Genomic DNA, 27,108 nt, shown 5'->3' with positions numbered 1-27,108 from the left:
TGTCAGCACTTAACAAAACAACAGAAAACCCTGAAAAAATTAATTAAGTCAACAAGCAAGCACATCGTGTTCCTATAGTAACAGCTTAGTGAATTTCCATAAAATGAAACCAAATTAAGGTTCCCAGAGACTCCTAAGTCCAAAGCTACAAAGATATTAATCAATGTCCCTGGTACATATTTCTGCTGCTTATATTGGTACTGCAGCTGCCTTTACTGAAAGATCCACAGAACAGCATGGTGGAGCAAGTGTGTAGACACACCACTTCATTCTATTGTAGTTGCAATGTGTTGGATACATGGCAGCATCTCAAGTGAATGTAGGCAAACATTTAAATGGAAGAGATTTCAGTGATGAGCAGAGAACATTTGGTATTTTCTTCATGTGTATCAGTACAGAAAGGCAGGAACAAATGCACTAAAATGCTCAAAGAATGACAAGCTCTTCAATGAAACACAAGTAACCATTCCACACTGCAAACAGAGTTGGATTAGACCCAGAATAATGCACCTGTTCCTCCTGCTACAGAAAAGCTGGCCGTTGTGTAGTCTGGACTCATTATAACCATATATAGATTTTTTTCTAAATCCCTTGGAAGGAGTTTTTTTGGCTGCTGTTAGCAAAAATATTCAAATAGCCAGACTGTCATTTCAAAAATCCACAGGTCACCATGCCAGTGAGCAAACAGAGCAATCATCCTACATTTTCACAGCAGGAGAGCAGCATAAGACGACTTTCAAAGCTATTACAATGCATCAGGTAACATTAATTGACACTTGGCTGGATAAGTCTTTGCTTTCCTTACAGGAGAGCAGAATGCACATACCCCTCTTGCTCCTGATAGCAGGATAGGGAAGCTGTTTACACAGATACACGACAAAAGTGCATGAACTAGGATACAATCCGTTTTCACAGAGAATCTTTCACACTAAGGCTACAAGCACACACAACAATGTCCGACAACGGGTCTCAAAATCAGCTCTCAATCGTGCCATTCTTCAAACGATGAACCCTGTTGCCCTGTGGGTGTGAACAGGGCCGACCCAATTCAACTCACATGTCAAGAGAGTTGTGTCATTCTATCTCATTTCAGAGAATTATAATGAGGGCTGACCACACTTCATTCAAAATAAGTGTTCATCTCTACTGACCTACCTCAGTTAAAGTGGGCATCTGTGTTTGACGACAGTTCTCAGACACTGATTAGACACAATCTTAGACATCCCAAATGAGTTAATGCTAGAGCAGCAGGCATATGGACAAACAAACAAGTGTTATGAAATCAAATAGCTCTCTTACAAGCATGAACATTGGAATATGTGTTTTGCAGAGAGAAAAAATGCTGGCCAAGAAACAGAAGTCTAGGTTACATGTTTGTTATATTGTGAGCTCTCCGGGGGAGGAAGTGGGCCATTGCTATATTTTGAAAATGACCAGGTACAGTAAAACTCCATTGGTCTGGCATTCAATGCTCCGGCACTCCTGATGGTCCGGTACCATCAGGAACCCAGAAGTGCTCCAGCTGCCGGACAACTGAAGCTGCTCTGCCCCTGGCTTTCCTGATTCAGCCGCTGCTGAAACTGACCAGCAGCTGAATCGGGGAAGCTGGGGGCAGAGCAGCTGGGGTGCTGCCAGGTTGGTCCCATAGCGCCGCCCCTTGGGGCTGCGGGACCAACCTGGCAGCACCCCAGCTGCTCTTGGGGACGCCTGGGGAAGAGCAGCTGGAGTGCTGCCAGGTTGGTCTCGCAGCGCCAAGGGGCGGCGATATGGGACCAACCCAGCAGCACCCCAGGTGCTCTGCCCCAGGTGTCCCCGATTCAGCCACTGCTGAAACTGACCAGCAGCAGCTGAATTGGGGATGCCTAGGGCAGAACCAGACTATCGGAAGGGGGGGCTATTAGGGGGCTGGGGCGGCATCCCCTCCACCCCATCCCAGACCCCTCATAGCCCCCTCTTCCAATAGTCCGGCATATCTGATAATCCGGCACCCCCTGGGTCCTAAAGGTGCCGGATTATCAGAAGTTTACTGTATATTTATTGCACTAAACAGTAACGAGTAAACAATCATCATCTAACCTGACCATTTAGAAAGTCCATAGCCTCTGACAACAACAAAATCATTCTATGACCCTTAGTATAAACTGGTCAGTTTTCTCAAACAAGAGGTTCCTTATTGCGAGGCTGATATGTGTGCGCGCACACACACAGAGCCCATTTCTCTTCACCTTTGAAGGCAACAACTCTGTAGAAGAAAGTGCTGCGTGTGGGTCCTTCTGCAGTCCATGAACAACGCACTCAAGCGAGTCAGAGTAGGAGGGGACATTGCAGCAGTTCCTTCTCCTAGGACCGGGTGGGCAAAAGTCTCTCAGAAGGCTGGATCCGGCCCCGCCCCCTAGCTCATTGCCTCAAGTAGGAGAGGGGCAAGAGCCCTTCTAACGGCTTCTATTTAAAGGGCTCACACCTTCCCCAGCCTTGGGCAGCAGGGGAGAAGGTGCAGGCCCCTTAAATAGAAGCAGTTGAAAGGGCTGGCATCTCTGGCTCCCTAGCAAGGTGCTAGAGGCAGGAGCTGCGAGCCCTCTCAGCTGTTTCTATTTAAAGGGTTCTCCTATTCCCTGTAGCTGCTAAGCAACAGGTTGCCTGACAGGCACAGGAAAGGGGCCGGCCCTTTAAATAGAAACAGCTGAAAGGGATCATGGTCCTGGCAATGCACTGGAGGCAGGGGAGCTGCAACCCCTTACAGTTGTTTCTATTCCAAGTGTTCGCCTGTTCCCAGGGGCTGCTAGGTAACGTGTTGACTAGCAGCAACGGGACAGACTCAAGCTCTTTAAATAGCAACAGTGGAAAGGGCTGGCAGGGCGAGCTGTGAGCCCTTTCAGCTATTTCTGTTTAAAGGGCTGGCCCCTTGCCTGTCAGGCAACACACTGAATAGCAGCTGTGGGGAACACAAGAGCCCTTTAAATAGAAACAGCTGAAAGGGTTCGAAGCTCCCCACACCTCTAGGTTGCCGTTGCTGGAGACACAGGATCCCTTCGAATTGCCCAATAACCAACCAATTTCTTTATAACTGGTTTTGATTAAAAATACCTAGATGCCATTTTTATAGTCAAGTGGGGGAATCTTTTGTAACCCATAAGACCTAATTGAATATACTTAGTGTGGGTGGGAGGAAAAACAAGGACTTTGATACTATTTCATGGAATCATAGGTCTGGAAGGGGCCTCAAAGTCATTTAGTTTAGTCCCCTACACTCATGGCAGGACTAAGTATTAATCATTTTCAGTACCCTATGTTTAGTGTTAATGTTGTAGTTATTCCAAATGTTACAAGTGTTCTCAAAATGTTAGTCTTAGTACACATTTTAACAAGTGTTGCCTTCTATGATAATCTTTGGCTAAGGTTGTATCCAGTTAATTATAATTACATTTTAATTACTTTGTTGTGTAAAAAACATATCGGCATCTTTTCACAGCGCACGGCCAGTCCTTTCTGCCCGAGGCCCAGCTCCTTCTGGGTCAGCCTGCAGACATTTCTGAAATTTGTGAAGTGGCCCCCTTTTAAAAATTATTGCCCACTCCTGTCCTAGGACAATGGTTCTCAGTGAGGGGTATGTAGAAGTGTTCCAGAGGGTATATCAATTCATCTAGGTCAGTGGTCCCCAACCATTGGAGGTTGCCGGGCGCCAGGGGGCGTGGCCATTCGCCCGCCGGGTGCCAGAGGGCAGGGACACTTGCGCGCCCGGGGGCGGGGCGGGCCCCCCACCATGTGCCGTGCACCTGGGGGCGTCCCCCCCTGCCAAGCGCCGCGCGCTCGGGGCCGGCGTCCCCCCCGCCAAGCGCCGCGCGCTCGGGGCCGGCGTCCCCCCCTGCCAAGCACCGCGCGCCAGGGGCTGGCGCCCCCTCCAAGCGCCGCGTGCCCAGAGCCGGAGCTCCCCCGCAAGTGCCACGCGCCCGGGGCAGGCACCCCCTCCAAGCGCTGTGCGCCCAGAGGGCGGGCGGCCAATCCGCGGCACTCCCGGGGCCGGCGCTCGCAGTGCGCCCGGGACCAGCTGTGGCACCATTCATATACCATGTGCCCGGGGCCAAGCCAGCCCCGAGCACTTGGCGGGCGCACACAAATGCCCCCGCAGGTGCCATGGCGCCCGCGGGCACTGTGTTGGGGACCACTGATCTAGGTATTTGCCTACTTTTACAATAGGTTACATAAAAAGCACTAGCAAAGTCAGTAAAATTTCATACGGCTTGTTTATACTGCTATATATACACTATACACTGAAATGTAAGTACAATATTTATATTCTAATTGAGTTATTTTATAATTATGTGGTCACAACGAGAATGCAAACAAATTTTCAGTAATAATGTGCTGTGACAATTTTGCATTTTTATGTCTGATTTTGTAAACAAGTCGTTTTAAGGGAGGTGAAACTTGAAGGACACAAGCCAAATCAGACTCCTGAAAGGAGAAGTCTGGAAGGGTTCAGAGCCATTGCCCAAGGAAAGGAGAACATGTTCTGTGTGACACTTCTAAAGTATCTAAGGAAGTGACACTGGAAACCAGACTCCCCCACGCACAGCATGCAAAAGATTTTTTTGGTCAGCCCTTTAAAATGCTTTAGTTATTGCATAATGGCTGTAAGAGTCCAGCTGGTAAACAGTCAGCTAACACTGTACAGAAATCAGCTTGTTCCCCAATGAAAGGTGATGAACCCTGGGGTGACACTCGGCATCTATTTTACACCAGAACATGCATTAGGACACGGGAAGTGGGAAAACACTAAATTTCACGCTTTGAGAATTTTAGATTTGCTTCTAATTTTATCGCTCTGTAAAACAACATCAGCCTGATTTTCAAAGATGAGAGCTTGCAGCTTCCACTGGAGTTGTGGATGCACTGAGTCTTCAGAATACTAGGACCCAAACATGATGCCTTTTTTAAGACATGCCTAAACTGAACTGCGGCTTCACATCTGAGAAAAATGTTATTTATTTAGGATTCCCAAACAGTACCATCTATAATGGGAAGCTATGTTCTTACTGAGAGGGAACCTGTACATGTAACTAGGTTGTTTCTGCAGGATGATGAATAATTCATACCCAATTTGCACCATCACCATGGGATAGCAAACAGCATGAATAAAGACTCACGGCTGGAATAAAACAAACAGTCATGCTTTATTGCCTTCGAAAAGGGAACGAGAGAAACAAACAGAACTCTAAGATCATCACTTAATTGCTGCTGTTTGCCTATTCTTATCAACAGCAGCTGGATTTTCCAGTTGCCTGTCATCAGCTGGACAGAGAATTCATGCATTACAGAATTTCTGCAGCCTTCCTAGATGAATAATTGGAATTGTTGCCCACAAATCACATAGGGTTTTAGCTGTGTGAGTCTCATTGACGTCAATAAGAACTGGGCATTTAAATCCTGGTGCACCAAATTTGAGTGTTCCTCTATTTATATATTTTACAAACACCCACACCCTTTTATTGCACCGCCCCCTCCAAAATCACCATCTTCCCTCACTACCCTTTAATCTTCCTTCAACATTCAGATCAGCCTTGCTGTGTTCACCTAAACCTGATTCCTGCCTATAATTCTGCTCTTATATCCTCCCCCGCTCCCTCCTACTTGTCTGTGCCTTTTGTTTGTAATGTCTTTGGGCTTTTGTTGAATGTACTCCACCTCCTGTCAAGCACTATGTAAAATTAAAAGACAGACAGAAAATACTACCAGAAAATTTAAAAAAAAGCACTGCCATTGAATGGGGAAAGTTATATCTTGTATCATCCCCTGGGGCACACGCTATATCCCAGCTTTTAGGTGTTTGCTTACTGGATTAGATGAATGCTCTGACTCTGCCCCTGGTCTCTCAGGGTATGTCTATGCTGGATCAGATAGCTAGCCCCCCAGTCTGGACTGACAGACTTGGGTTATGGGGACTTGGATGAGTGTGTTAACAGCTGTATTGACATTGCTTTGATGTTGTGCAGGCCTGAGAGCCCAAATTCCAGCCTGAGCAGCAATGTCTACCCAGCTATTTTTAGCAGGTCAGCCAGAGCTCTGCTAACACAAGTCTGTAGAGCCCGGCTGTGGGGCTCACTTCCAGACGCAGTATCATGGCAACAAAAGTGCCTTGTTTGCAGGAGATGTACTGCAATGATCAGAGTGAAACAGCAGCCACTGAATACATCACTCACTTGAAAATGTTAAAGACAAAATAAAAGCCTTGACTGTAATGTTGTCTGTCTGCCTCTTTTGTAACACACCTGGCAAGCAGGGTCAAGATCCATTTTCCTTCGCAGGAATTTTTCCACATGTCCAATGGTTGCTTCTCCTGAAACGCGCACAAACTTCTTTTCCAGTGGCTGCAAAAAGACCAGATTGCAAGCAACTTAAGAATGATGAGTGTTTCCATGCAGGATTCTCTACAAAGGGTTACTCCAGCCCAAACCCAATTCCCGCTCATAGCTACAGCTACAGCTAAAGCTACAGCTGAAGGTGGCGGAATTAGCCTCAGACTTTAGGGCCAGAAAGTCTGACCTCTTGCATACTGCAGGCCACAGAACCTCACCCATCCACTTCTGTAACAGACCCCTTACCCATCAATGGACAACACAGGCTAGTGGGTGGGGCCTTCCTTCAACTCAGTTGGCTGCAAGATTGTTGTGACAAACATGGTCTCACGGGATAGGGTAGTTTTGCTAACTGCACTGGCGTACCTAGAATCTGTGGGGTGTGCCAGCTGAAATGTAGCAGCGCTTTGATTGGATGCAAAAGGAGCACACAGAACTTACAGTCAATGTCGTGTGCAATCAACATATACAGGCAGTCCCTGGGTTACGTACAAGATAGGGACTGTAGGTTTGTTCTTAAGTTGAATCTGTATGTAAGTCGGAACTGGCGTCCAGATTCAGCCGCTGCTGAAACTGACCAGCGGCTGACTACAGGAAGCCCGAGGTGGGCTTACTGTAGTCAGCGCTGGTCAGTTTCAGCAGCGGCTGATTTGCGGACGCCTGGGGCAGAGCAGCTGGGGTGCTACTGGACCAACCCAGCAGCACCCAAGCTGCTCTGCCCCAGGCGTCCCGATTCAGCTACTGCTGAAACTGACCAGCAGCGGCTGAATCAGGACGCCTGGGGCAGAGCAGCTGGGGTGTTGCCGGGTTGGTCCAGTAGCGCCCAGAGCGGCTCTGCGGGACCAACCGGCAGCACCCCAGCTGCTCTACCACAGGCGTCCGGAGAAAAGCCTGGTCTGCTGGAGGGGTGGGGGGCACACTAGCTGCGCCCCCGCCCCCCCAGCAGACCAGGGAGACGTGGGTGGCGGACCAAGACGCACCGCGGTCCCGCCGCCCGCGTCCTCCGCAACTTTGCTCCGCGTCTCCCTGGTCTGCTGGTCTGCTGGAGACCAGCAGACCAGGGAGACGGGGAGCAAAGCCACGGAGCACACGGGCAGCGGGAAAGCCCAGACACGCCACGGCTGTCCGGCTGCTGGCGTCCTCCGCAACTTTGCTCCCCGTCTCCCTGGTCTGCTGGGGGGGCTTCCCCCCCCAGCAGACCAGGGAGACGCAGAGCAGCTTTTCTCGCCCCGGAGGATGCAGGCGGCGGGACCGCGGTGCATCTGGGTGTCCCGCCGCTCCCGTCCTCCGGGGTGAGAAAAACCCCGTTCGTAACTGCGGATCCGACATAAGTCGGATCCACGTAACTTAGGGACTGCCTGTACCTCACTTCACTTGCCCTTGCTTTATGGGCTTTAGTAACACCGGCAGGAAAAACACCTCTAACCTCTGACTGAGTTCCTCTCTGCCCTGTTTCTAAAGCTTTTTGGGATGAAACGCACCACACACAAAAATAATAAATAGATTCCCAGGGTCTTGCTCGTATCCTAATCAATAGCAAAACCCCACGCTGACTTCAACATGAGCATGACGGAATTTCAAGTTTGCATGCCAATTTCCTTTTCAGCTACCGGGCAACAAAAATGCTGATCATAATTTACAACAGCACAGAAATTAAATTGCTATTACACGGTATGTTAAGCACCTTCTTTCATCTGTGAGCAAAACAAAAGGAAACTTAAAATGTTTATCATGCCAATGAACTCACACTTCCGAGCTACACTGAGAAATAAAACCCTTTGGTATCTCCTAGCCCACTTAGCCATTTTTTTTTTTTAGCCTCTTATAACTGATGTTTCGATTCTGCTGTGGCTAGATTAGCGTTCGCTGAATCCAGAATCATTTTAAACTCAATGCGTCACAGTGAGGAATACAAGGGCAAGACTAGTTGGGAGGCTTTTACTGTCATTCCCAAGTATTTCCATGGGGAGGACTGTAACAACATGACATTTATTATGCCATTCTTGAAGAATTTTTAACAGATCTTTTCACAGATAAAATGCTAACCGACTGCCTGATGATTTGGGTGGCTACAAAGAATGGACAGAACATACTGCAGCACTCAATGCGATAAAAGGACAAAGGGAAATTCATCTAATTAGATTTTTACATTAAATTAGGGACAGCTGTGATTTACTAACCAGACCATTTTCCAAATGCAAAGAGTACAATGAACAAGAAGGGCCAAACTACTCCGATTTAAGTCACAGGCACAAATATTTATTATGCCTGTAATAACACAGGCTCAGCTAAGCTCTTTGGGACTGGGGCAATCTCATTTCAGTGTTGATAGAGTGCCTACTAGAGTGGGGCCCTGTTCTCAGTTGGCTAAACTCTACCATAATGATTAATAAATTATAACATATGAATAGTTGCACTTAAGTTGCACCTGTTCAGACTTGTGTTTGCAGTGGGGACAGGAATCAACCCAGCTAAAAACTGAGATGAGGCAAAGAATGTGAAAGAATTAAGACAATTTATATGTAACGTGTTGGTAACATGCTGTTAGCTATCATTCTTAAACATTAAGATTGCATATATCAATGCTAAAAGTACCCATGTTCACTTTCTCTTTTAAAATCTGCAGTCTGCTACTATGTGTTGTTCCAATCCTTGTATTGCTAACATCCTGCTGCCATGAAAGATAAAATGTAATGTGACTACATAATTTAAATTTCTATGTATTTTTTTGGCTAGAGCCTGTTTCCAAGGCATTTATTCATACACTGAAATGATACACTTAGCACATCCTTAATTACAGCCTGCCAAATTATGGAGAAGGCAGCAAGAGATGGGCAATTTCACACCGTGAGACTATACCGATTTGGCACAGTAGGTGCAAGATTTTGTTTACTTTACATTGCAGTACTGCAGAGCTGTATTTTTTTTTCAATTGAATAGCCTCCATTCACTAAAGAGATGAATGTTTTAACAGAGAGAGATCAAGGTGAAAGTGAACTAGCAACTAACCAGGGAAGTCTGTTTAGCTGTCCAGCAAATATGTACAAGTATTCCTTTGTGCCTTCCATCTTCTACTACCTCTTGGTTGACATGTACACTAACACACGTTATAAATTACCTCTTCCAGAAGAAATCAAAGAGTTAAATACACAAATCTCCAATGTTCTGGGCACAACTATTCCCTTGGGCAGAATTCCAAATAAAGGCACAGACAAGAAGGACAGTCATCTTCCAGGGTATGTGTACACTTGCACCCTAGTTCGAACTAGGGATGCAAATGCAGGTGACCGAAATTGCTAATGAAGCAGGATTTAAATATCCCGTGCTTCATTAGCATAATTTCGCCCGCGCACTATTCCGATCGCCAGCTGTTCGAACCAGGAAGTGCGCTCCGGGCCGCATCAGTTGAAATCAAACCCCTTGGTTAGAACTAACGTTACTCCTCAAAAAATGGTGGGATATTTAAATCCCCGCTTCATTAGCAATTTCGGTCACCTACATTTGCATCCCTAGTTCGAACGAGGGTGCAAGTGTAGATGTAGCCCCAGAGACAGTGTAAAGCAACAAGCTAGACTAATCAATTTTATTATGTTCCATTCTCCCACACTAAAATATTATTTTCCTGACTTTGTAGTCTCCTCTCTCCACACCCAGTGACATTATGCAATGATGGATTTTAATGTACAATGCAACCCAATATCACTTTATTCTCCACTGGGTAAAACTCCAGACTGTCTTCAGGTGTACTTTCAGTGCAAGGCAAACATGGATGAGCTACATTAAATTAGGTTTAAGTTATGCAAATTCCCCAAAGTAAAATGTAAAAGAAAATAAATTCAAGTCACATCCACACCTTAAAATTCCCTGCACCTTCATTAGCTCTGAAAGACAAGAGAAAAGTTAACAAAATCAATAATATCTCTAAGCAACATGGTTTTTAGCAACCTCAAGTTGCTATAATCAATAAGCCATAATCAGACTACACAGTTTTAGTATATTAAATACATAATTTTAAAACCAATGTATTTCCTTTTAATTAAATTCCTAATAACAAATGAAATACTATTATATTGCATTTATGTAGTCATTCCTTTTTCTCTTCTATTGCATTCCTGTAAATTAAGCTCTTTATGGCTTCTTTAGTTTTAAATCTGCCACTCTGAAGTGAAAACAAAACAAATCAGACAGATTAACACACTCAGATCTCATGTATACTGTAAACTATCAGATATAACTAACTTTCCTAGGAGTGGTCTGGAACAAAAAAATTGCATGAAAACAAAAGGTTACAAACATTGCTGGCTAGGTTTGATACTGTGTATCATTGGTATCTAAGCTCCTAATTGATAGTGCTCAATAGTGCTAACAAAACAGAATGTACCACTGAAGAGATCCCTGAGGCTGACCATTGACTTTTCAGAGTATATTACTCCTGATGCAATTCTGCACCAAAAAATTAAAAATTCTGTTTAAAAACTTAAAAGTTATGCACATCATATTTTACAGTGCTGCAAAATCCTGCACATTTGTCAAAATAATACAATATAACCATGCCAGTTTCAGTTATTTTGAGAATTTATTTCAAAATATCTGTTAGCAAGTATGACTGTAACAATACAGACAAAAAAAATTAAGATTTTTTTTTTGCCAAATAGATTCCTTATTAGACATTAATATAGAACTTTGAATGGTAATTCATTTAAACTACCATACTAAAACATATTTCCTGCCCCCCTCCAAAGCAGTGCAAAGGCCTGGGGGAGTCAGGGGTAACAGAAGAGCTGAAGGAGAGGGAAGTAATTGCTGGGAAGGAGCCTTGGGGTGAACCTGAGGGTGGATGGGAGAAATATGGAACAGTTTTTGGGGTGGCGGCAGATGGGGAAGGATTTTTAGAGAGCCTCCCCCATGCAGACCAGAACAGACCCCTAACTGCTGTCAGGCACAACAGCCCAATCCCAATTCAACACCCACTTTTTCCACCCCAGTGTGGCTCTGCAGTCTCCACTCCCATTCAGCCTGTCTCTATGTGGTTACCCCACTAGCTCCTGAGCCAATGCCCCAGTCTTTCCCCATTACTACCCCTTCTAAAACACGGTCCGTGACCCCTCAGCAGCCTGATGTGAACTGCTCTATCTATCCTTTGCCTCCTCACCTTGCCCCTCTATAAGGAATGTATCCTCTCTGCTGTTTTTCTGCCCTCTGTTATGGTGCTACAGCCCCTGGTGGGCAAAAGGTGTAACTGTGGCACCACTTCAGCAGAATCTATATTCTCCAGAGAAAAAAAATCTGCAGGGAATATGAATCCTGCACTTACACAGTGGCAGATTTCCCCTAGGAGTATTCCATACTGATTAGTGTAGACACTCTCTAGGAAAGAAGGATAATACCAAATGCTTCAGACATAAGCAAAAAACAATTGACCAATTACTTCTCTCGCCTCCCCCCAACAACAAAAATAGACAGCCACATCTAGTATAAATCAAGAGCTACACTGGCTTCAATGGAGTGTCATTAATTTATGTACCAGCTGATCATCCGGACCAAAGACAATAGCTAAACAAAGGCACAACACTGTACATTTTAAGCAGGTGAGGATAGGGGAGAACCAGCTAACAGTTCAACACAAGAAAAACAAGCCAACAGAGTTTTGCCTATTAAAAATTATCTTAAAAAGGATGGCTTTCACCATGAACAATGACCACTTTCTTAAGTCTCATTATTTATGTGTCAACTAAGGATGTGTCCATGAAATAACACTGCACTTAGTTTGTATTGAAAGAAGCAGAACCAAGCACTGCTCATTGAATGTGTACTGACTAACTGCTACAGACACATACATGAAATAGAGAAAAATGTCTCTGGAATGCCCTACATGAACCAAGTGTTGGTGTGAAGCTTTAGACTGCTATATTTAGGTATCACCATCTCCAATATGTGCCTTATATATAGGAGAGAGAAAGAGAGAGAGTGATGAATAAAACCAGCATTAGAATTAGCTGCTGAAATGTATTTTAAAAGATTAGCAGGATTTTCCTAGGTGTAGAGGACCAACTCATATGGGCTAGAATTTTATCTTCCAGAGTGCCTCACTTTATTTGTTATCTGTATTTGTGTTTGACACTGGACAGGAGAGTATGGTCAGAATGATTTAAAAAGGGACTGAAAAAATGTTATCAGCAGGAAAAAAAGATAGCAATAAGCATTTCTGTTCCAGGAGTGGCTCTCCATGATCTATTCTACTGTTGCAGAAAATATTTAACAATTGCATATGTTCAGAGAACATGACAAGTAATCTGGAATCAAATTTTTAATGTAAAAATCTCCTGCTGGTTAGCTCAATCCTTTAAGTTTTCTTTAGTAGCTGAGACTTCATAATCTCTCCCTTCATCTCCACAGCAAGTTATTTCTGATTTTAAGTTTTGAAGAGGAAAACATTTTTTACAAGGTCTGCAACTCTTAAATTTCTGCCTAAGAATAAAGGTTAAAAAATGAGTCACCTAAAAATCCCACAAACACCAACTCCTTGTTACTGCTGTTAGTTCTTACCGGCTCTTTGGATTACTGCACCCAAAAGAATGTTTTTGTTGTTGCTGTTTTAGTTTTAAGTCTTCACTCATTTTCCTGTTTATTTTTTGTACATCATGCATTATAGACAATGAAAGTGAATTGGTCAGTTTCACATTGTGTGCTAACTGAACTTTTGCATAATAATGTAATGTTTGTGCTGCAAGCACTTGAAGGAAAGCTTTAAAACCAAACCAGCAGAAAAACAAATTCAATCAAGCCACATTCACCACCTTAGATTTGGGATCTAAATTGCCTGACAAAGGTCCTTTAGAACTGTTAACAGAAAAATGCCTGAAGTCAATGGAAACTAGGGATGTGAAAGTGTAACTGATATGCCTGGGCTTATCCGTTAACATTCATGGTTAGACACAGGCTCCCTTGTACGCATGGGGAGCCAGCTTAAAAACCAGCTGCCGGTATACACTGGCTCCCAGGGAGTCATCTGCTACCCATGCTGCTGCCTCTGATACAGACGCAGCAGCATGGAGCTGCATGTAAGAGCTGACTGCTGCCCTACATGTAACCACTGAAAATGTCAGCTGTTAAAATTTATGTAATTAAGAAATCATGTAACATCCCTAATGGAAACCAGCAATAGACTGCATTAGCAGGATGTGTATATTCAGGGCTCGACAAACTATAGAATCTACTCGCCCGTGGTGAGTAGATTTCAGCCGCGTGACCCGTTTACTGGCAGTGCGTGCATGCACAATGCGGCTCTTGCGCATGCGCAGTGCCGGGCTGGCGAGTGGCTTTCGCTGCCGTTTGTCAAGCCCTGTGTATATTTATATCACACTATGGTAGAGACTCAAGTTAAAGGATCATTACTAAGTTTACAAAGTCAATCACTCAAAGCTTAGAGAGGCCAGAATTAAGGTTGCCTATTCAATTTATTGTTTTCTCATTGCTCAGCACGGCCCCAACCTACAAAATATTCAGACCTTGCTCTGGACACAGAATTTGTAATTTCCTCATGGGCTTTTCTGTAGTGCTCATTACTGATGGATCCAAATGCTTCACAAATACTAATTTGTTTTCAGAATACTCCTGTGATCATGATTTCCATTTCACAGATGGGGAGCTAAGCCACAGAGATTAAAATCAAACGTACCCACAAATTTTAGGTGCCTAATTTGAGACCCACAACTTGATTTTTCAGATGATTAGCATATTATTGTACTTCAGATGTTTAAAGCACAGATCCCTTTGGGACTGCTCAGTGCATCTGCAAATCAAACTCCTAGGTCTTGAGTCAGTCACCCAGAAAATAAGGAACAAATAATTAGTGACCTGCATGCAATGTGTTTGAATGACCCGTGCAGCCTTAAAGAGAAAGTCTTTGGCAGAGATAATGATAGAATCCAATTTATCAGGTTAGTATTCAACTGCCTTAACCAGGATACTACCTTATCTCTTCATGAAATCCCATCTCATTCACCACACACCTTTCCACTTTTGCAACAAATGAGGCAAAGGGGGACCTACATATGTACTTAATTCACTACACAATCTTAATTCATTCTTAGGTCCTTGTCTATCCTGTGTGCTGAATAATGCAGGGATCAAGTGGAGATAATGATTACATCATTAAATGCAAAATGCAGAGCAACCTGAGGGAATGGGAGCAATGAAGATTACACAGGCAACCTTAATTCTGCCATTTCCTAACATTTCAGTGCTTGACTGCAACTATAATGTCCTTTTAATGTAGTTTTGTGAGAGCCATTTCCTAGACTTTAAATAAACCAAAGAAAGAAATTCCATCATACTGACACCCAACTGGTTCATCAGCAGGGTTGGAACCAGTGTTCCCAGTAAGGTGAGCACCTCCATGGCCACCCAGGACAGATTCAAATGCTGTCCAGCTTACTAGCAGAGCACCCACGGCCAACAGCCTGTGTTTCTCCTGGTGGTGCACTTATGCACATGCCTCAGCACACATTTATTCTGCACAAGTGATGGAAAAAAATTAGAGGGAATCTTGGTTGGAACTTTTGGAATGACCACACAATGCTCAGCCATGTGACCTACGGAGTACCAGATAGTACTAGTACATTGTCATCCTCTACATGGGCCAGCACTAGAGGGAAATGGGACTCTTTGCCAGTAGGTTTCCTGAATATTTGCTGACAGCAGGAGTGTGGCGAGACTCAAGAATCTTCTGTTCCATTCAAGACTCTGGAAAATGTCAAGCAGACACAGACACTTCTGCCTTTCCCCCAAGCTTTACCTCTTCTGCCTTGTTCCCTTGGACCAGTCCCTACCCCAGTGCTGCTCTTTCCCACCTTTGGCTCCTTGATCCAATCGCCACTCTTTAGGCATCTCATCTCAGTCTCAGACTCCTTGCTCAGCCAATTCTACGTTCTCCATCTAGGCTTGCTGTCTGAGTCCCAGTCACTCCCTCTCCCCTCAGACAGTCCCACTGTCCTTGCCCAGCCAGTCCCAGGTCTCCCCTTCAACTTAGTGCTCCCTCCCCAATCTCTGGCTCCCAGTCTCTCTTCTTGGTGGTCTCATTCAGCCTTAGGTGCATCGCCCTGCCTTCCTAGCTCTTCATCCTGGTGTCGTCCTCTCCCTGATTATCTACCCCAATCTCTTTGGTTCGCCAAACCCATTTATCCCCCTTCTTTCAACTTGTCAGAGCTATCTCCCCTCTTCCCCTGGTACTCGGTTCTTGTCGTTGAGCCCAGCCAGCCCCACTCTTCCCTATCTAGTCACTGGATCAGTATTCTGCTCTCAGCCTGCCAACTCCCCGTCTTGCCCACTTCCCTCTCCAGCTCCAAGTTGTAGCATCTCTCCCATGACATTCAGTCCTCTTGTTCATATATTCCCAGCCTCCCCATCCAGCTCCTGGTCCCAGCTTCTCCTGCCCTGCTCCTATCTCCCAGACCCTCTTTCCTCCCCATTCCAGTCACAATCTAGTCTTTTCCCTCTCCTTGGTCCAACTCTTGTCCGCTTTGCATTCAGATCAGGTGGCTTCCTCATCCACGCTGCCAGGGTGTCATTGCGAACACAGAAGAGACTGGCTTCTGGCTCTCAGCTCCAGTGCCTGGCCCCACCCTAGCTGGAAGCAACCATGATAGGGAAAGTCTGCTTCACTCCTGCAGTCCTGGCTCTGCGGGGAAGGTACATACTTGGTCTGATCACACCCTGGAGCTGTTCAGGAGTGGAGTATGTACAATGAGGACCAACTCTTTGGAGATTTTAGCTGCTAAAAAAAATAAAAATCTCTACTGAGCATGCGTGAGCTGCAGTGTTCAAAGATTTGATCCAGTTTGGCTCATAGGCCACCAAACTTCAAGTTCTTCTTCAAAACACTAGCATTTTAAAAATATATCAGATATTAAGAATTTTTATAAAATGTGCAAAACATTTTGTCCAGTCTTCTTCATTGGAAAAGGGGAACTGTTTTGGCTGAACTTTAAAAAAAAAATCATCGTATGGCAGACACCTAGCATGATTAAGCTTCGGTAAAGTTATAAGCAACTGAAAACGAGGCCTTATAGTGTCAGGTAACTTAAATAATAGACAGTGCTACTAGCCCAGTCTATAATAATTGTTGAGAAATGGTGCTCTCACTGCCCGGTTTGTGTTGGTCAGACACATTAAAAAAATACTTCCTCAAGTTATCAAATTGCCACTTGCTTTGTCCATCCCTAAACAGGCAAATTACTTGTTGGCCTCAAGTCCCTAGCAAGCTGACAAAACAGCCCTTCTCCCTCAAAGCTTGGATGCCTGTGCCCTCTGAAGAGGTTCTCTTAAAATTACATTGTGTGTCTAGAACATCAGAGTGTTAAACTCTGGATAGCAGACTACTGTGTAAGTCTGTAGTGCTGAACTGAGTGAGCTGCTGGAAGGCACGTCATGAGAAGGATCCCAGATGCCAAGTGTTTGAATGAGGTGTCAGTCTACTGTTGTAATCTGATCATTGATCTTTATGTGCTATAACCTGATTTAGCTTCACTGCGCAGAACATTAACACTGAAATCACAGTGCATATGGTATCATTTCTTTGTTCCCTATGAAACTCAGGAGTGCCAGCCTGCATTTTGGATGCCTTTCCTGGTAACTTATCTCGAGGATACAATGTCATTTGTGGCAAGCAGAGGGCATGTAATGACGTATAGTCACAATCTCCTCGTTATGAGAACAAGTCCCAGAATGGTCCGTGTCAGAGTAGCAGCATAGCATCACCATGAGTTCATTTCTGCCAACAACACGGGTGGGAGAGGGAGAGAAAGGGAGACCCATCCTCAAGCAGTTATCTGGACTACCCATTATCTCTAAAAAGAGAAGAAAATCAGGTTTAAAAAATAAGTTAGCATCATCTCTACAGCTAATGTTCTGTAGTGACTGGATCATTTTGTATTCTGTAGTGACTGGATCGTTTAAATGAATCTATCTGAACATTTTAAATGTCATCTCTTTAATAGCATCTGACCGCATATCTTTCGACCAAACAGGCCTGAGACATTGCAGCAGTATGTTGAGTAGGCTCTGTGTGCTGTTCCAGACAACGGAAACATATAGTCTTTGAAACACAATGGCCAATAATACTAATGAACACATCAGTATGACACTTTGTACCTCAATGTAGCATCCTGGAACCCCCATACTGATCACTGTCACATAATTATTACCTGGACAAACTGGAAAAATGGTCTGAGGTAAACAGGATGAAGTTTAATGAGAATAAATGCAAAGTGCTCTACTTAGGAAGGAAGACACATACAGAATGGGAAATGACTGTCTAGGAAGGAGTATGGCAGAAAGGGATCTAGGGGTCATAGTGGACCACAAGCTAAATAGGAGTCAATAGTGTGATGCTGTTGCAAAAAACCGAACATGATGCTGGGCTGCATTAACAGGAGTATTATGAACAAGACACGAGAAGTCATTCTTTTACTTTACTCTGTGCTGATTAGGCCTCAACTGGAGTACTGTGTCCAGTTCTGGGCACCACATTTCAAGAAGATTTGGAGAAGGTCCAGAGGAGAGCAACAAGAATGATGAAAGATCTAGAGAACATGAGCTATGAGGGAAGACTGAAAGAATTGGGCTTGTTTAGTTTAGAAAAGAGAAGACTGAGAGGAGACATGATAACGGTTTTCAAGTACCTAAAAGAATGTTACAAAGAGGAGGGAGAAAAATTGTTCTCCTTGGCCTATGTGGATAGGACAAGAAACAATGGGCTTAAAATCCAGCAAGGGAGGTTTAGGTTGGACATTAGGAAAAACTTCCTAACGGTCAGGGTGGTTAAACACTAGAATAAATTGCCTAGAGAGGTTGTGGAATCTCCATCTCTGGAGATATTTAAGAGCAGGTTAGATAGATATCTATCAGGGATGGTCTAGACAGTGCTTGGTTCTGCCGTGAGGGCAGGGGAGTGGATTCAATGATCTCTCGAGGTCCTTTCCAGTTCTAGTGTTCTATGATTCTGATACGTTTTGTACAAAGTATTCCTTGATCTATTGAACATTAATATTCTGTTGGTTTGCATATGCTATCATTGTAGGTAAAGTCATGAAGTATTACTATACTGTGAGCTTGGGAGAGGGCGTCCATAATCAGTCTTTCAGTTACAACAAAGGAGTAGCCATCAATAGCCAGATGGCATTAATGGCTCATCAACACACAACCCACTACTCTGAATTAACACACATCACAGCAAGGATTTTTCAAGCAAGCTGGAAGAAGAGAGAGACTGAAATCGTCACTTGGCCTCTCTTCGCCTCCCAGCAACTCAACACCTTTGAACTGAGGGAGTTTGGTTCCGGGGTGGAAGGGAGCCCCAGTCTGTTTACCTAGGAACATAACCTGATTGTAACATCCGTCAGGATGAGAAAACTTTCAATTCAACTCTTGCTTAGAGTAAAAGTTTAGGATTTACAATGTGTTTACTTTTTATTTTCTTAAGATAACTATCACTTACAATAACTGTAGAATGGAAAAAGATAGATTCTAAAACTTATTTTAATGTTTTAGTGTTTCCAGAGAGCGTGTCTAAAGTGCTTGGGAAATTCAATTTAGGTTACAAAGGCTGGTGCATGTCCACTGTCCTATGAAGAAATGAACTAAGTAATGAACTTACACTGGTCAGACTTCTGACTAGTGCAAGACCATATAGATCTGGTGTATAAAACTGGGGAGAATTGGCTGCAGTCTCTATACTGCAAGTGCAGTGCCACTCAGAGGTTTGTAACTTGACATTTGCATCACAATGTGAGAGGCAACCCAGGTTGGCAGAACCGAGTGCTCAGCCCTCCCACGGTCCAGGTTGCACCTCGGGACCCCATCACCATCAGACAGGTACTTTAAAAAAAATTACGATTATTCCAAAGTTTAAGTCTGGTGCTCACATTTCAAACACTCGTCCTTACAGCTTCACACAACCTGCTGCAGGTCTTTGTTTGACTCACCCAATGAACTCCAAAAGCAGTGAGACATCAAGCTCTGGTGGGATTCGGAACACTGATCCCAAGACTTTCCGAGGTCGTCCTCTGCTCACAGGGACTGGCTGTGGGACAGCTAAAGAAATCAAAGTGACAAAAAATAGATATCAGCTACTGGATGTGACATACAAGCCAAAAGAACAATCAGGAACAAATGACCACTCAGTTCACCTATAACTTTCATTATTTCAGTTCCTTACAAACTACATATTTAGTAGGTACATATTTAGTACCAAATAACTGTATTTTCCTACATTCGGCATACCACCTCTCTGAATAGCGGTTCGTATCACAATGGGACATGTGACACAAGGATCTTTCAACCTCTAATAGTCTTTAAAGAGCTTATCTAATACTTTAATAATGTTACAATTTAAATTATTTCTTACCTTCATAAATGCTTAATGAGACAAAAATGGACATACATCTTTCCTAGTTTTAGACAAAATATGCATTGTGCAATTGCGTGACCTGAAATCCAACAATTCAGATTATTTGTTGAGTGCTGACAATGTACTTGTTGTTGCACAGCACACACCAAGTGAAGATAGCCCCTACCTCAAAGAGTTTAAAACCCTGAAAACACACAGAAGTGGGGTTGACTGGGAAGTCCTGAAGCATAGAAGACAACGTATATTTGTTTGTTCAGAAGTTTTCAGTTTTGTTTATTCTCATCGTAGGAACATAGGAATTACTTTAGTGGATCAGACCAATGAGCTATTTCCAACAATGGCCAGAATCAGATATTTAAAGGAAGAAACCTTGTACAGGTTGAACCTCTCTAATCCAGCATTCTGGTTTGGCAAGATTTTAGTTAGCCATATGTCCACTTATCATAGTCGTGGCCAAGTTTCCAATGGTTCCATAAAGTTTGTTTACATTTATCAGTCTTCGCTCTCAGTGTTCTGTGATGCTATTTAGCTCTAATTTACCCCTAAATGTCTTCTAAGAGCCCAGTAAGCAGTGGCAGTGATGGTAAGGCTGCTAGACAATACTGACCTCTCATGGCTTGGCAAATTCTCTCGTTCGGCACCCGTCAGTCCCTGAGGATGCCAGACTAGAGAGGTTCAACCTGTAGTGAGCTGTTACGGAATATCATTTCCACAAAAAAGTTCCTCTTAAACCCAAGAAGATGGAGATTGGCTTATGCCTCAGAACAAAGGATTTTGCTCTCTTTCAGTGCTCTTTAATATTTACTATCACAGTTCTGCATATGCTTGTTATTCATATTATCATAATAAAAAAAAAATCAACCATCTATTCTCCCCTGCTTTTTTCCTCCTAGCTGATGTTTGAGACAGGATGGTGCTTTGTCCCTCATATCATGACTAATGGTTTTCTTTAGTAGCTTCTTGTGAGGGAAACTTTGTGAAAGGCCTTTTACAACTTCAATAAGTTATGTCTACCATTTTATTCAAATAGCCAAATAATTCCAACAGATGACCGAGGAACAATTTTTCTTCAAAGCTGTGCTGGATAGAGTCTACCGTACCATGATTTTCTAGATGTTGTATACATCACTTCTTAAATCTTTAAAAGATCAATGATGTATCAGAAAAGCCCCCACCCACTTCTCACTTTTACCCCTTCTTTTCATTAGAGGGTTTCTGATTAGTTAACTGAACTTCATAATGCCTTAGAAAGGTAGAGAAGGCGCTATAATCTTCATTTTACATTAAGGATGTTAAAATGTATTTATTTAGGTAAACGGGTAGCCGCTGAAATTTTAGAGAGGCAGCTGCACTGGGAGGAGAGAGGGCTGCGCGTAACCATGAAGGTTAACTCCTGAGCCCAGGCTCATTGGTTCATTGTGTAAACATTTACACTTTCACATCCCTATTTTACATACAGAGAATCAAGCAGAGAAAGCTGAAAGCCTTTCACTGATATATGACTGAAGATAAGTTAACTGAAGAGCAATTAGTATGTCACAGACACAGTGCGAAAATGCAACAAATAACTTCCACTACTTCATATTTCAAAATATTGTAACGCCATCTCTAGTTTTTATGAACTATCTAAAAGATTAAGACATACTTTCAAAATACTTTCAGGAAGTTTAAACTGAGACTTTCTGTCCTTCCAAAAGTAAACCACTATTTCAAAAAGAAAGACTACTGTTAGGAAATTATTTAAAATTTCCTCTTTTCCTCTTTTTGTAATATTGTACTCCCCCTCCCCCAAAAGTAAACTCACCAGGTTTGGGTACTTCTAAACCTCTTTCTTTATAGAAATCATGCATCTGCTTTTTCTCTCCTGAAACAACAAAATACACAGCATAAGCTAGGCTTTGTTTCTTACAGACAATGCAATACAGTATATGGTGGTGTTTTTTCCAATAGATGCCTACAGAATTTACTGGAATAATTCCAACTGTCATTAACAGGGGCTTCCCAGGCATTGGTGGGAGAGCTGACTCCTGAGTGCTTCATAATCTCGTACAATTGGTCTCTAATATGTGCAACAACATGGTACAGGTTGGACATCCCTGGTCCAGCACCCTCAGGACCTAAGCTGTCCCAAACCAGGGAAGTTCAGTGCTCCCCTGCTGGCTGCACCGCTCCCGGGCTCTGGCGCTGACTTCCCACCCTGCTGCCCCAGGGTTCCTTGGCTGCTGCCAGCAGCGCTGTCACAGGGTGTTCCCCAGGGTTCCCGGCTGGAGCCACCAGGTCTCCCTGCCCTGCTGCACCAGAGGCTGCCCAGCCACCCTACCCTGTTGCTAGAGCCACCGGGCTACAGCTGGGGATTCCAGCCGCCCACCTCTGCCAGCCCCAGCAGAGGCTGCCCAGTCACCCCGGCCCCGCTACCACTGGGAGGTTCCTCGGGTGGGGCCGCCAACAGCCCTGCTGCAACCAGGGATTCTCTGGATGGGGCCAGGACTCCTCAGTTATGTGGCCCAGATGGTGCTGGGGGTTCCCCCGCCAGGGGGGAACTCCCAGCTGCTGCCTGGCTCACTAACACCAGGGGTTCCCCAGCTGGGGATGGGGCTCCCCAGCCACCTTGCTCCACTAATGCTGGGGGTTCCCCAACCCGGGCAGGGAGGACTCCCCGGATGCCACCTGGCCCAGACAGGGCTGCCCAGCCCCTGCGCTGCTCCCACCTCCTGAGCTCTTTGGTCCAGCAACATTCATGGTTCTGTTGAACCACGGATGTTGCAAGAGCAGAGAGTCCCAGATTTGGGCGGTTCAACCTGTATTGTAGTATATATTAGAGACTATAACCAGGACTCCGAAAACTACCACAGAATATTTCATTTTTGTACCAAATACTGCATACTATTCCTTAGTTTAGTCATATCCGAGAAACAGTTACTTTACTTCAACAGCTTTGAAAAGTTTGTGGACTTCTGTTACTGTAGATATGTAAAAAGGACTCAGGTTTTAATGGCACTTCAAGCAGATATAGATGATCATCCATGACGCATAATAGCATCCAAAGCATTCCAGAGAGATGACCCAGATGCAAATGGTCAAGTGCATTTAACTAGAGATGTAAAAAGGGTTAAAAAATACTAACTGTGTAACCAATTACAATTGAATCGGTTACATGGTTAAACGCCAGTATTTTTTATCCCACTGGTGGCAGCAGGAGTTGCTTTGGTAACCTGGAACCGAAAAGCATTAGCTTATTGGTTAACCAGTTAAACACTTACATTCCTACATTTAACCAGAAAATGTATGAAAATTATTATATGACTATCATACCACAGCCTTTGATGGCTCATAGTGAAGACTGCTCAACTGAATTCCTTATAAGGGCATTCTCTGAAAAGCCAATAATTCACCAGCTAATCCATCATTCATTTGTATCTCAGTCTCAACCCACATGCCTTACCTCCCAAACATCATATTATCCAAATAGACTCTCAGACTCTTCAGCACATACCCTTTCAGTTCAACATGATCAACCAAAATACACATGTCCAGACCCTCACACCAGCACTCCGATAAAAGGGGAAAGCAAAGCTGAGAGTAGCATGAGGTGAGAAGGAAGTTAGGCTTGGTATGCACTATGGAGTAAGGCTGCTTATGTCATTCTAATTATGTCAGTATCTACACTACAATGCTATTTAGGTAAGGCAATCAGGGTGTGTCTACACAGCACCCAGAACTCAAAATAAGATATGTAATTTGCGCTACGCAAATTGCGTAGCTTATTTTGAGTCTATTTCGAAATAAAGCACTATTTCGAGCCATCCCCTACTCCTCATAGAATGAGGTTCACAGGGATAGTGAAATAGCGCGTCCGCTATATTTCGAAATAGTGGACGCGTTCAAAAGACTCGGGGTAGCTATTTCGGGATACCTCTGGTATCCCAAAATAGCATTTCAGCATAGACATACCCTCAGTGTCTGTGTAGACATTGTATTACTTACATTAGCTGCTGGAGCTGACAGCTGGAGCATTCCCCATCCCATCAGTGCTGACAGCCCAGGCCACAGGCTCATAGCTGTAAGTCTCCCCCGTCCCGGCACTGACACCCAGAGCCTCACTGTCACCTGCTGGTAAGGCATTTTTGGGGAGGGGAGAGGACAACTGCCGTCTGTGCTTGGCATTCTTGTCAGTTTCATGGCTGTGATTATTTCACATTTCCCCTCTCGCTCCAGCTGTCAGCCCAGGAACTTAGAGGCTCCAGGCACCGCTTATATAGCTGGCAGTTCGAGCTGGCAGCCTCAGAGCAGGGGAAGGGGCTCCAGCTAAGCTCTCTCTAGGCTGACAGCCAGAGCTAAAATGTGAAATAATAGCAGCCATGCGCTGAAAAGAATGTCAATTTCACTGCTGGTAGCCTCCCTGTTGTGAAGTTGAGCCCAGTGTAATGCCCCAACAAGCACTCTTGGTGAGGATACACATGGCAACTGTGGACATGAACCACTGCTCTAACTACTGCAATGTCTGTACATCGACTTAACTGAAACCGACTTAATTTTGTAGCACAGACGAGCCCTTGGTGTGATAGATATTGCAACCATATGCAGTATCTTTGGAGGCTACTGTATTAACCTTACAAGGGTATCACTGTGAGCTAGGGACTGTATTCTACTCCATGGGAGAAAGTTACTGCAACTCCTTCAGGAACCATGAACAACAGGTAGTAATGAATGCCATACTTGGGATGGTAAAGAGCGCCAGAGAAATACCATCCTAGGGTGTTTTTGTTAGAGATATTGGCCCAGGCTGACATCAGGAGATGCAAAGACAAAAAGGCAAAACAAAAAAAAAAACCTTGTGGTGTAAAGGACAGCTTGAACTGACTCAGGGGAATTTCTTTCTACCCAACAAACCAATGTAACCTTTCGTACACAGAGGGACCCAATCCTGTTAAAGGACTGCAACAGCTTTGGCCTGCCAAACTCCCCCAAAAGGAAAGATGCACAACCTCTAGTACAACTGGTATGTGTTTAGACCATCTTATTGCTGGATGTTTTCTCGGTTTGCTTTTGTCCATAAATATATTCTGTTTTAAGAGAGCTGTTTGGCTATTGGTAACATGAGCACACACTGGTCCTTGGCCTTGGACGAAAGACAAAGAACAGGATCTGGACTGCTAGTCAGACCAGCTGGGATAAACACTGTTAGAGCTCATATTGTTTAGTTTAGAAAAGAGAAGACTGAGAGGGGACATGATAGCGGTTTTCAAGTATCTAAAAGGGTGTTATAAAAAGGAGGGAGAAAAATTGTTGTCCTTGACCTCTGATGATAGGACAAGAAGCAATGCACTTAAATTGCAGCAAGGTAGGTTTAGGTTGGACATTAGGAAAAACTTCTTGTCAGGGTGGTTGAACACTGGAATAAATTGCCTAGGGAGGTGGCGGAATTTCCATCACTGGAGATATTTAAGAGCAGGTTAGACAGACGCCTGTCAGGGATTATCCAGGTGATGCTTGGTCCTTGATGAGGGCAGGGAAGTAGACTCGATGACCTCTTGAGGTCCTTTCCAGTTCTATGATTCTAAAACTAATATTTACTAATACATGTAAGTTCACCATATTAAGGAGCTGAAATGCAGAAATACAGTGTTGTGAATTGAAGTGGCTACCAACTTATCTGTTCAATTCCTTCCTGTTTAATTAGAATAACAGAGTGGTAATGAAACAAAAATAGACTTACTCTCCTCCAGACTGACAACTAATTTATAAACTATATCTTGTAATTGTCGATCCAACCTAATAAGAAAAGAAGAGAAACGATCCTTAGTCAGACAGGACACATTCACACAATAAATTACTGAATATATTAAAAACATGATGTAACAGATATGAGTATATTTTGGGTGTAATATAAAAACACTTGTATTAATCATGAAATTTTGCAGCAGAGCTAAATACAATGCTGAACACCATATTTACCAAGAAAAAAATTCAAAGATAAAGAATCAAACTCTGTCTGTGTGCACTCAGCTCTTGGCTACAGCGCTTCAGGAAAACAAACCTCTTGGACTGAAAATACATCATCAGGGAAAGAAGAAGAAATCTGCAGGATATTTTCAAAGATAATGTCAAGTATCTTAGGCCCACACGATAGGCTTTGTATAACTTTAATAAAGCCTAATAGAAGATTGCTAGAAGATTAAGTGTCACGATTTAGATTTAACAGCAGCAGCAGCAGCATTGTGCTAGTGAGGGACAAGCAGAAAATGAAATGATTAGAGGCAAACTAAATACTGTGTAGATAAACAAAGAGTATATCGCACAAGTAAATTTGTTTTTAAACTTATTTCAACTGCAATAACCAAAGATAATATGACATTCTAAACAAATAAAATATCTTCTTCCTATATATTTTAGAGATGTCCATCTGTCCGTACGTCTGTGAGTCCATTTGTTCAAGAGCTCATTCTAAATGGTAAAAGCTAGGACCTCAGAATGTGGTAGGCAGCTTCCTCTTATAACTTAAACCAAGGTCAGGGTTTGGTTGTCCCTAGGATATTAGACTGTACCTGGAATTTGATTGTTTCCCATAAAATGGAAAGGGAGGGGTCTGGTGGAGGGACAGTTATACTGAAGAATGACCATGGGGGGAAGCAATAGGCCAGAGATGGGTACCGGGACAGCTATTACCCCATTGGGCCAGGAGGAGGCAGGGGTGGAGAAAGGGACACCTATCTACTCTATATTTCAGAGTTTGTCTGTTTACATGTCTATTTGTCTGTGTGTGACTGTCTTCCACATGGAGGACATGCACCCCTCCCCGGCTCTGCTTGCTGCAGCCACAGCGGCCATGGACAGGCACTTCTCACCTGGCCCTAAGCTACTGTGGTGACAGAGGTGGGGTAATCCCCTCTACCCGGGGCAGCCTGCATACTGAATCCCTCATCCCTAGTCCCACCCCAGAACAATGATTTGAATGAAGAAAAACAAAAATGATTTAAGGACCTGGGCAACTTTGGGTAAATCTAATTTAAAATATTATAGGTAAATAAAACTGTTTTAAACCTGTGTTTTTAACAGTAAAATAATAAACTAATAGCAATAATTGAGATACTCTTAATTACCTGATATTGTAAAGAGGCTGTGTCTGATGTACAACAATGTTGCATTTTGGACATCTGTTACTGTAGTAAAAATGTCTTACTATGCAACTTTTACAAACTGTAAAGAAAAAAAAATTGAAAAGCCCATTATATTGTAGCAAATGTTTACTAGAGATAATGCAAGAAGAGTAATTAACTTGAGACATTAACCGAACAACAGTAAGTACATAAAACAAATGAAGCAAAATTAATTTAAGTCAATTTAATT

General features: G+C 43.7%; 1 protein-coding gene across 2 annotated transcripts in view; it reads right to left on the bottom strand.

Annotated features, from left to right (window-relative positions):
* Positions 1-27,108, bottom strand: part of PCGF6 (polycomb group ring finger 6) — a 43,100-nt gene that overhangs the window by 11,781 nt on the left and 4,211 nt on the right. For both annotated transcript variants that reach the window (XR_012905731.1, XM_075935554.1), the window contains exons 3-8: positions 26,862-26,958; positions 25,478-25,533; positions 21,566-21,625; positions 19,337-19,445; positions 10,207-10,234; positions 6,267-6,365 (exon numbers count right to left, since the gene is read on the bottom strand). Coding sequence is in view for 1 of the 2 variants with exons in the window: in XM_075935554.1 (XP_075791669.1) it covers positions 6,267-6,365; positions 10,207-10,234; positions 19,337-19,445; positions 21,566-21,625; positions 25,478-25,533; positions 26,862-26,958 (449 nt within the window). In the remaining variant the exon portion in view is untranslated. The remainder of the gene's footprint in view (positions 1-6,266; positions 6,366-10,206; positions 10,235-19,336; positions 19,446-21,565; positions 21,626-25,477; positions 25,534-26,861; positions 26,959-27,108) is intronic.

The sequence above is a fragment of the Pelodiscus sinensis genome, chromosome 8 (assembly GCF_049634645.1).
Source record: "Pelodiscus sinensis isolate JC-2024 chromosome 8, ASM4963464v1, whole genome shotgun sequence".
NCBI lineage: Eukaryota > Metazoa > Chordata > Testudines > Trionychidae > Pelodiscus > Pelodiscus sinensis.
The sequence above is the reverse complement of the archived record's forward strand: the minus strand, read 5'-3'. Positions and strand labels throughout refer to the sequence as shown.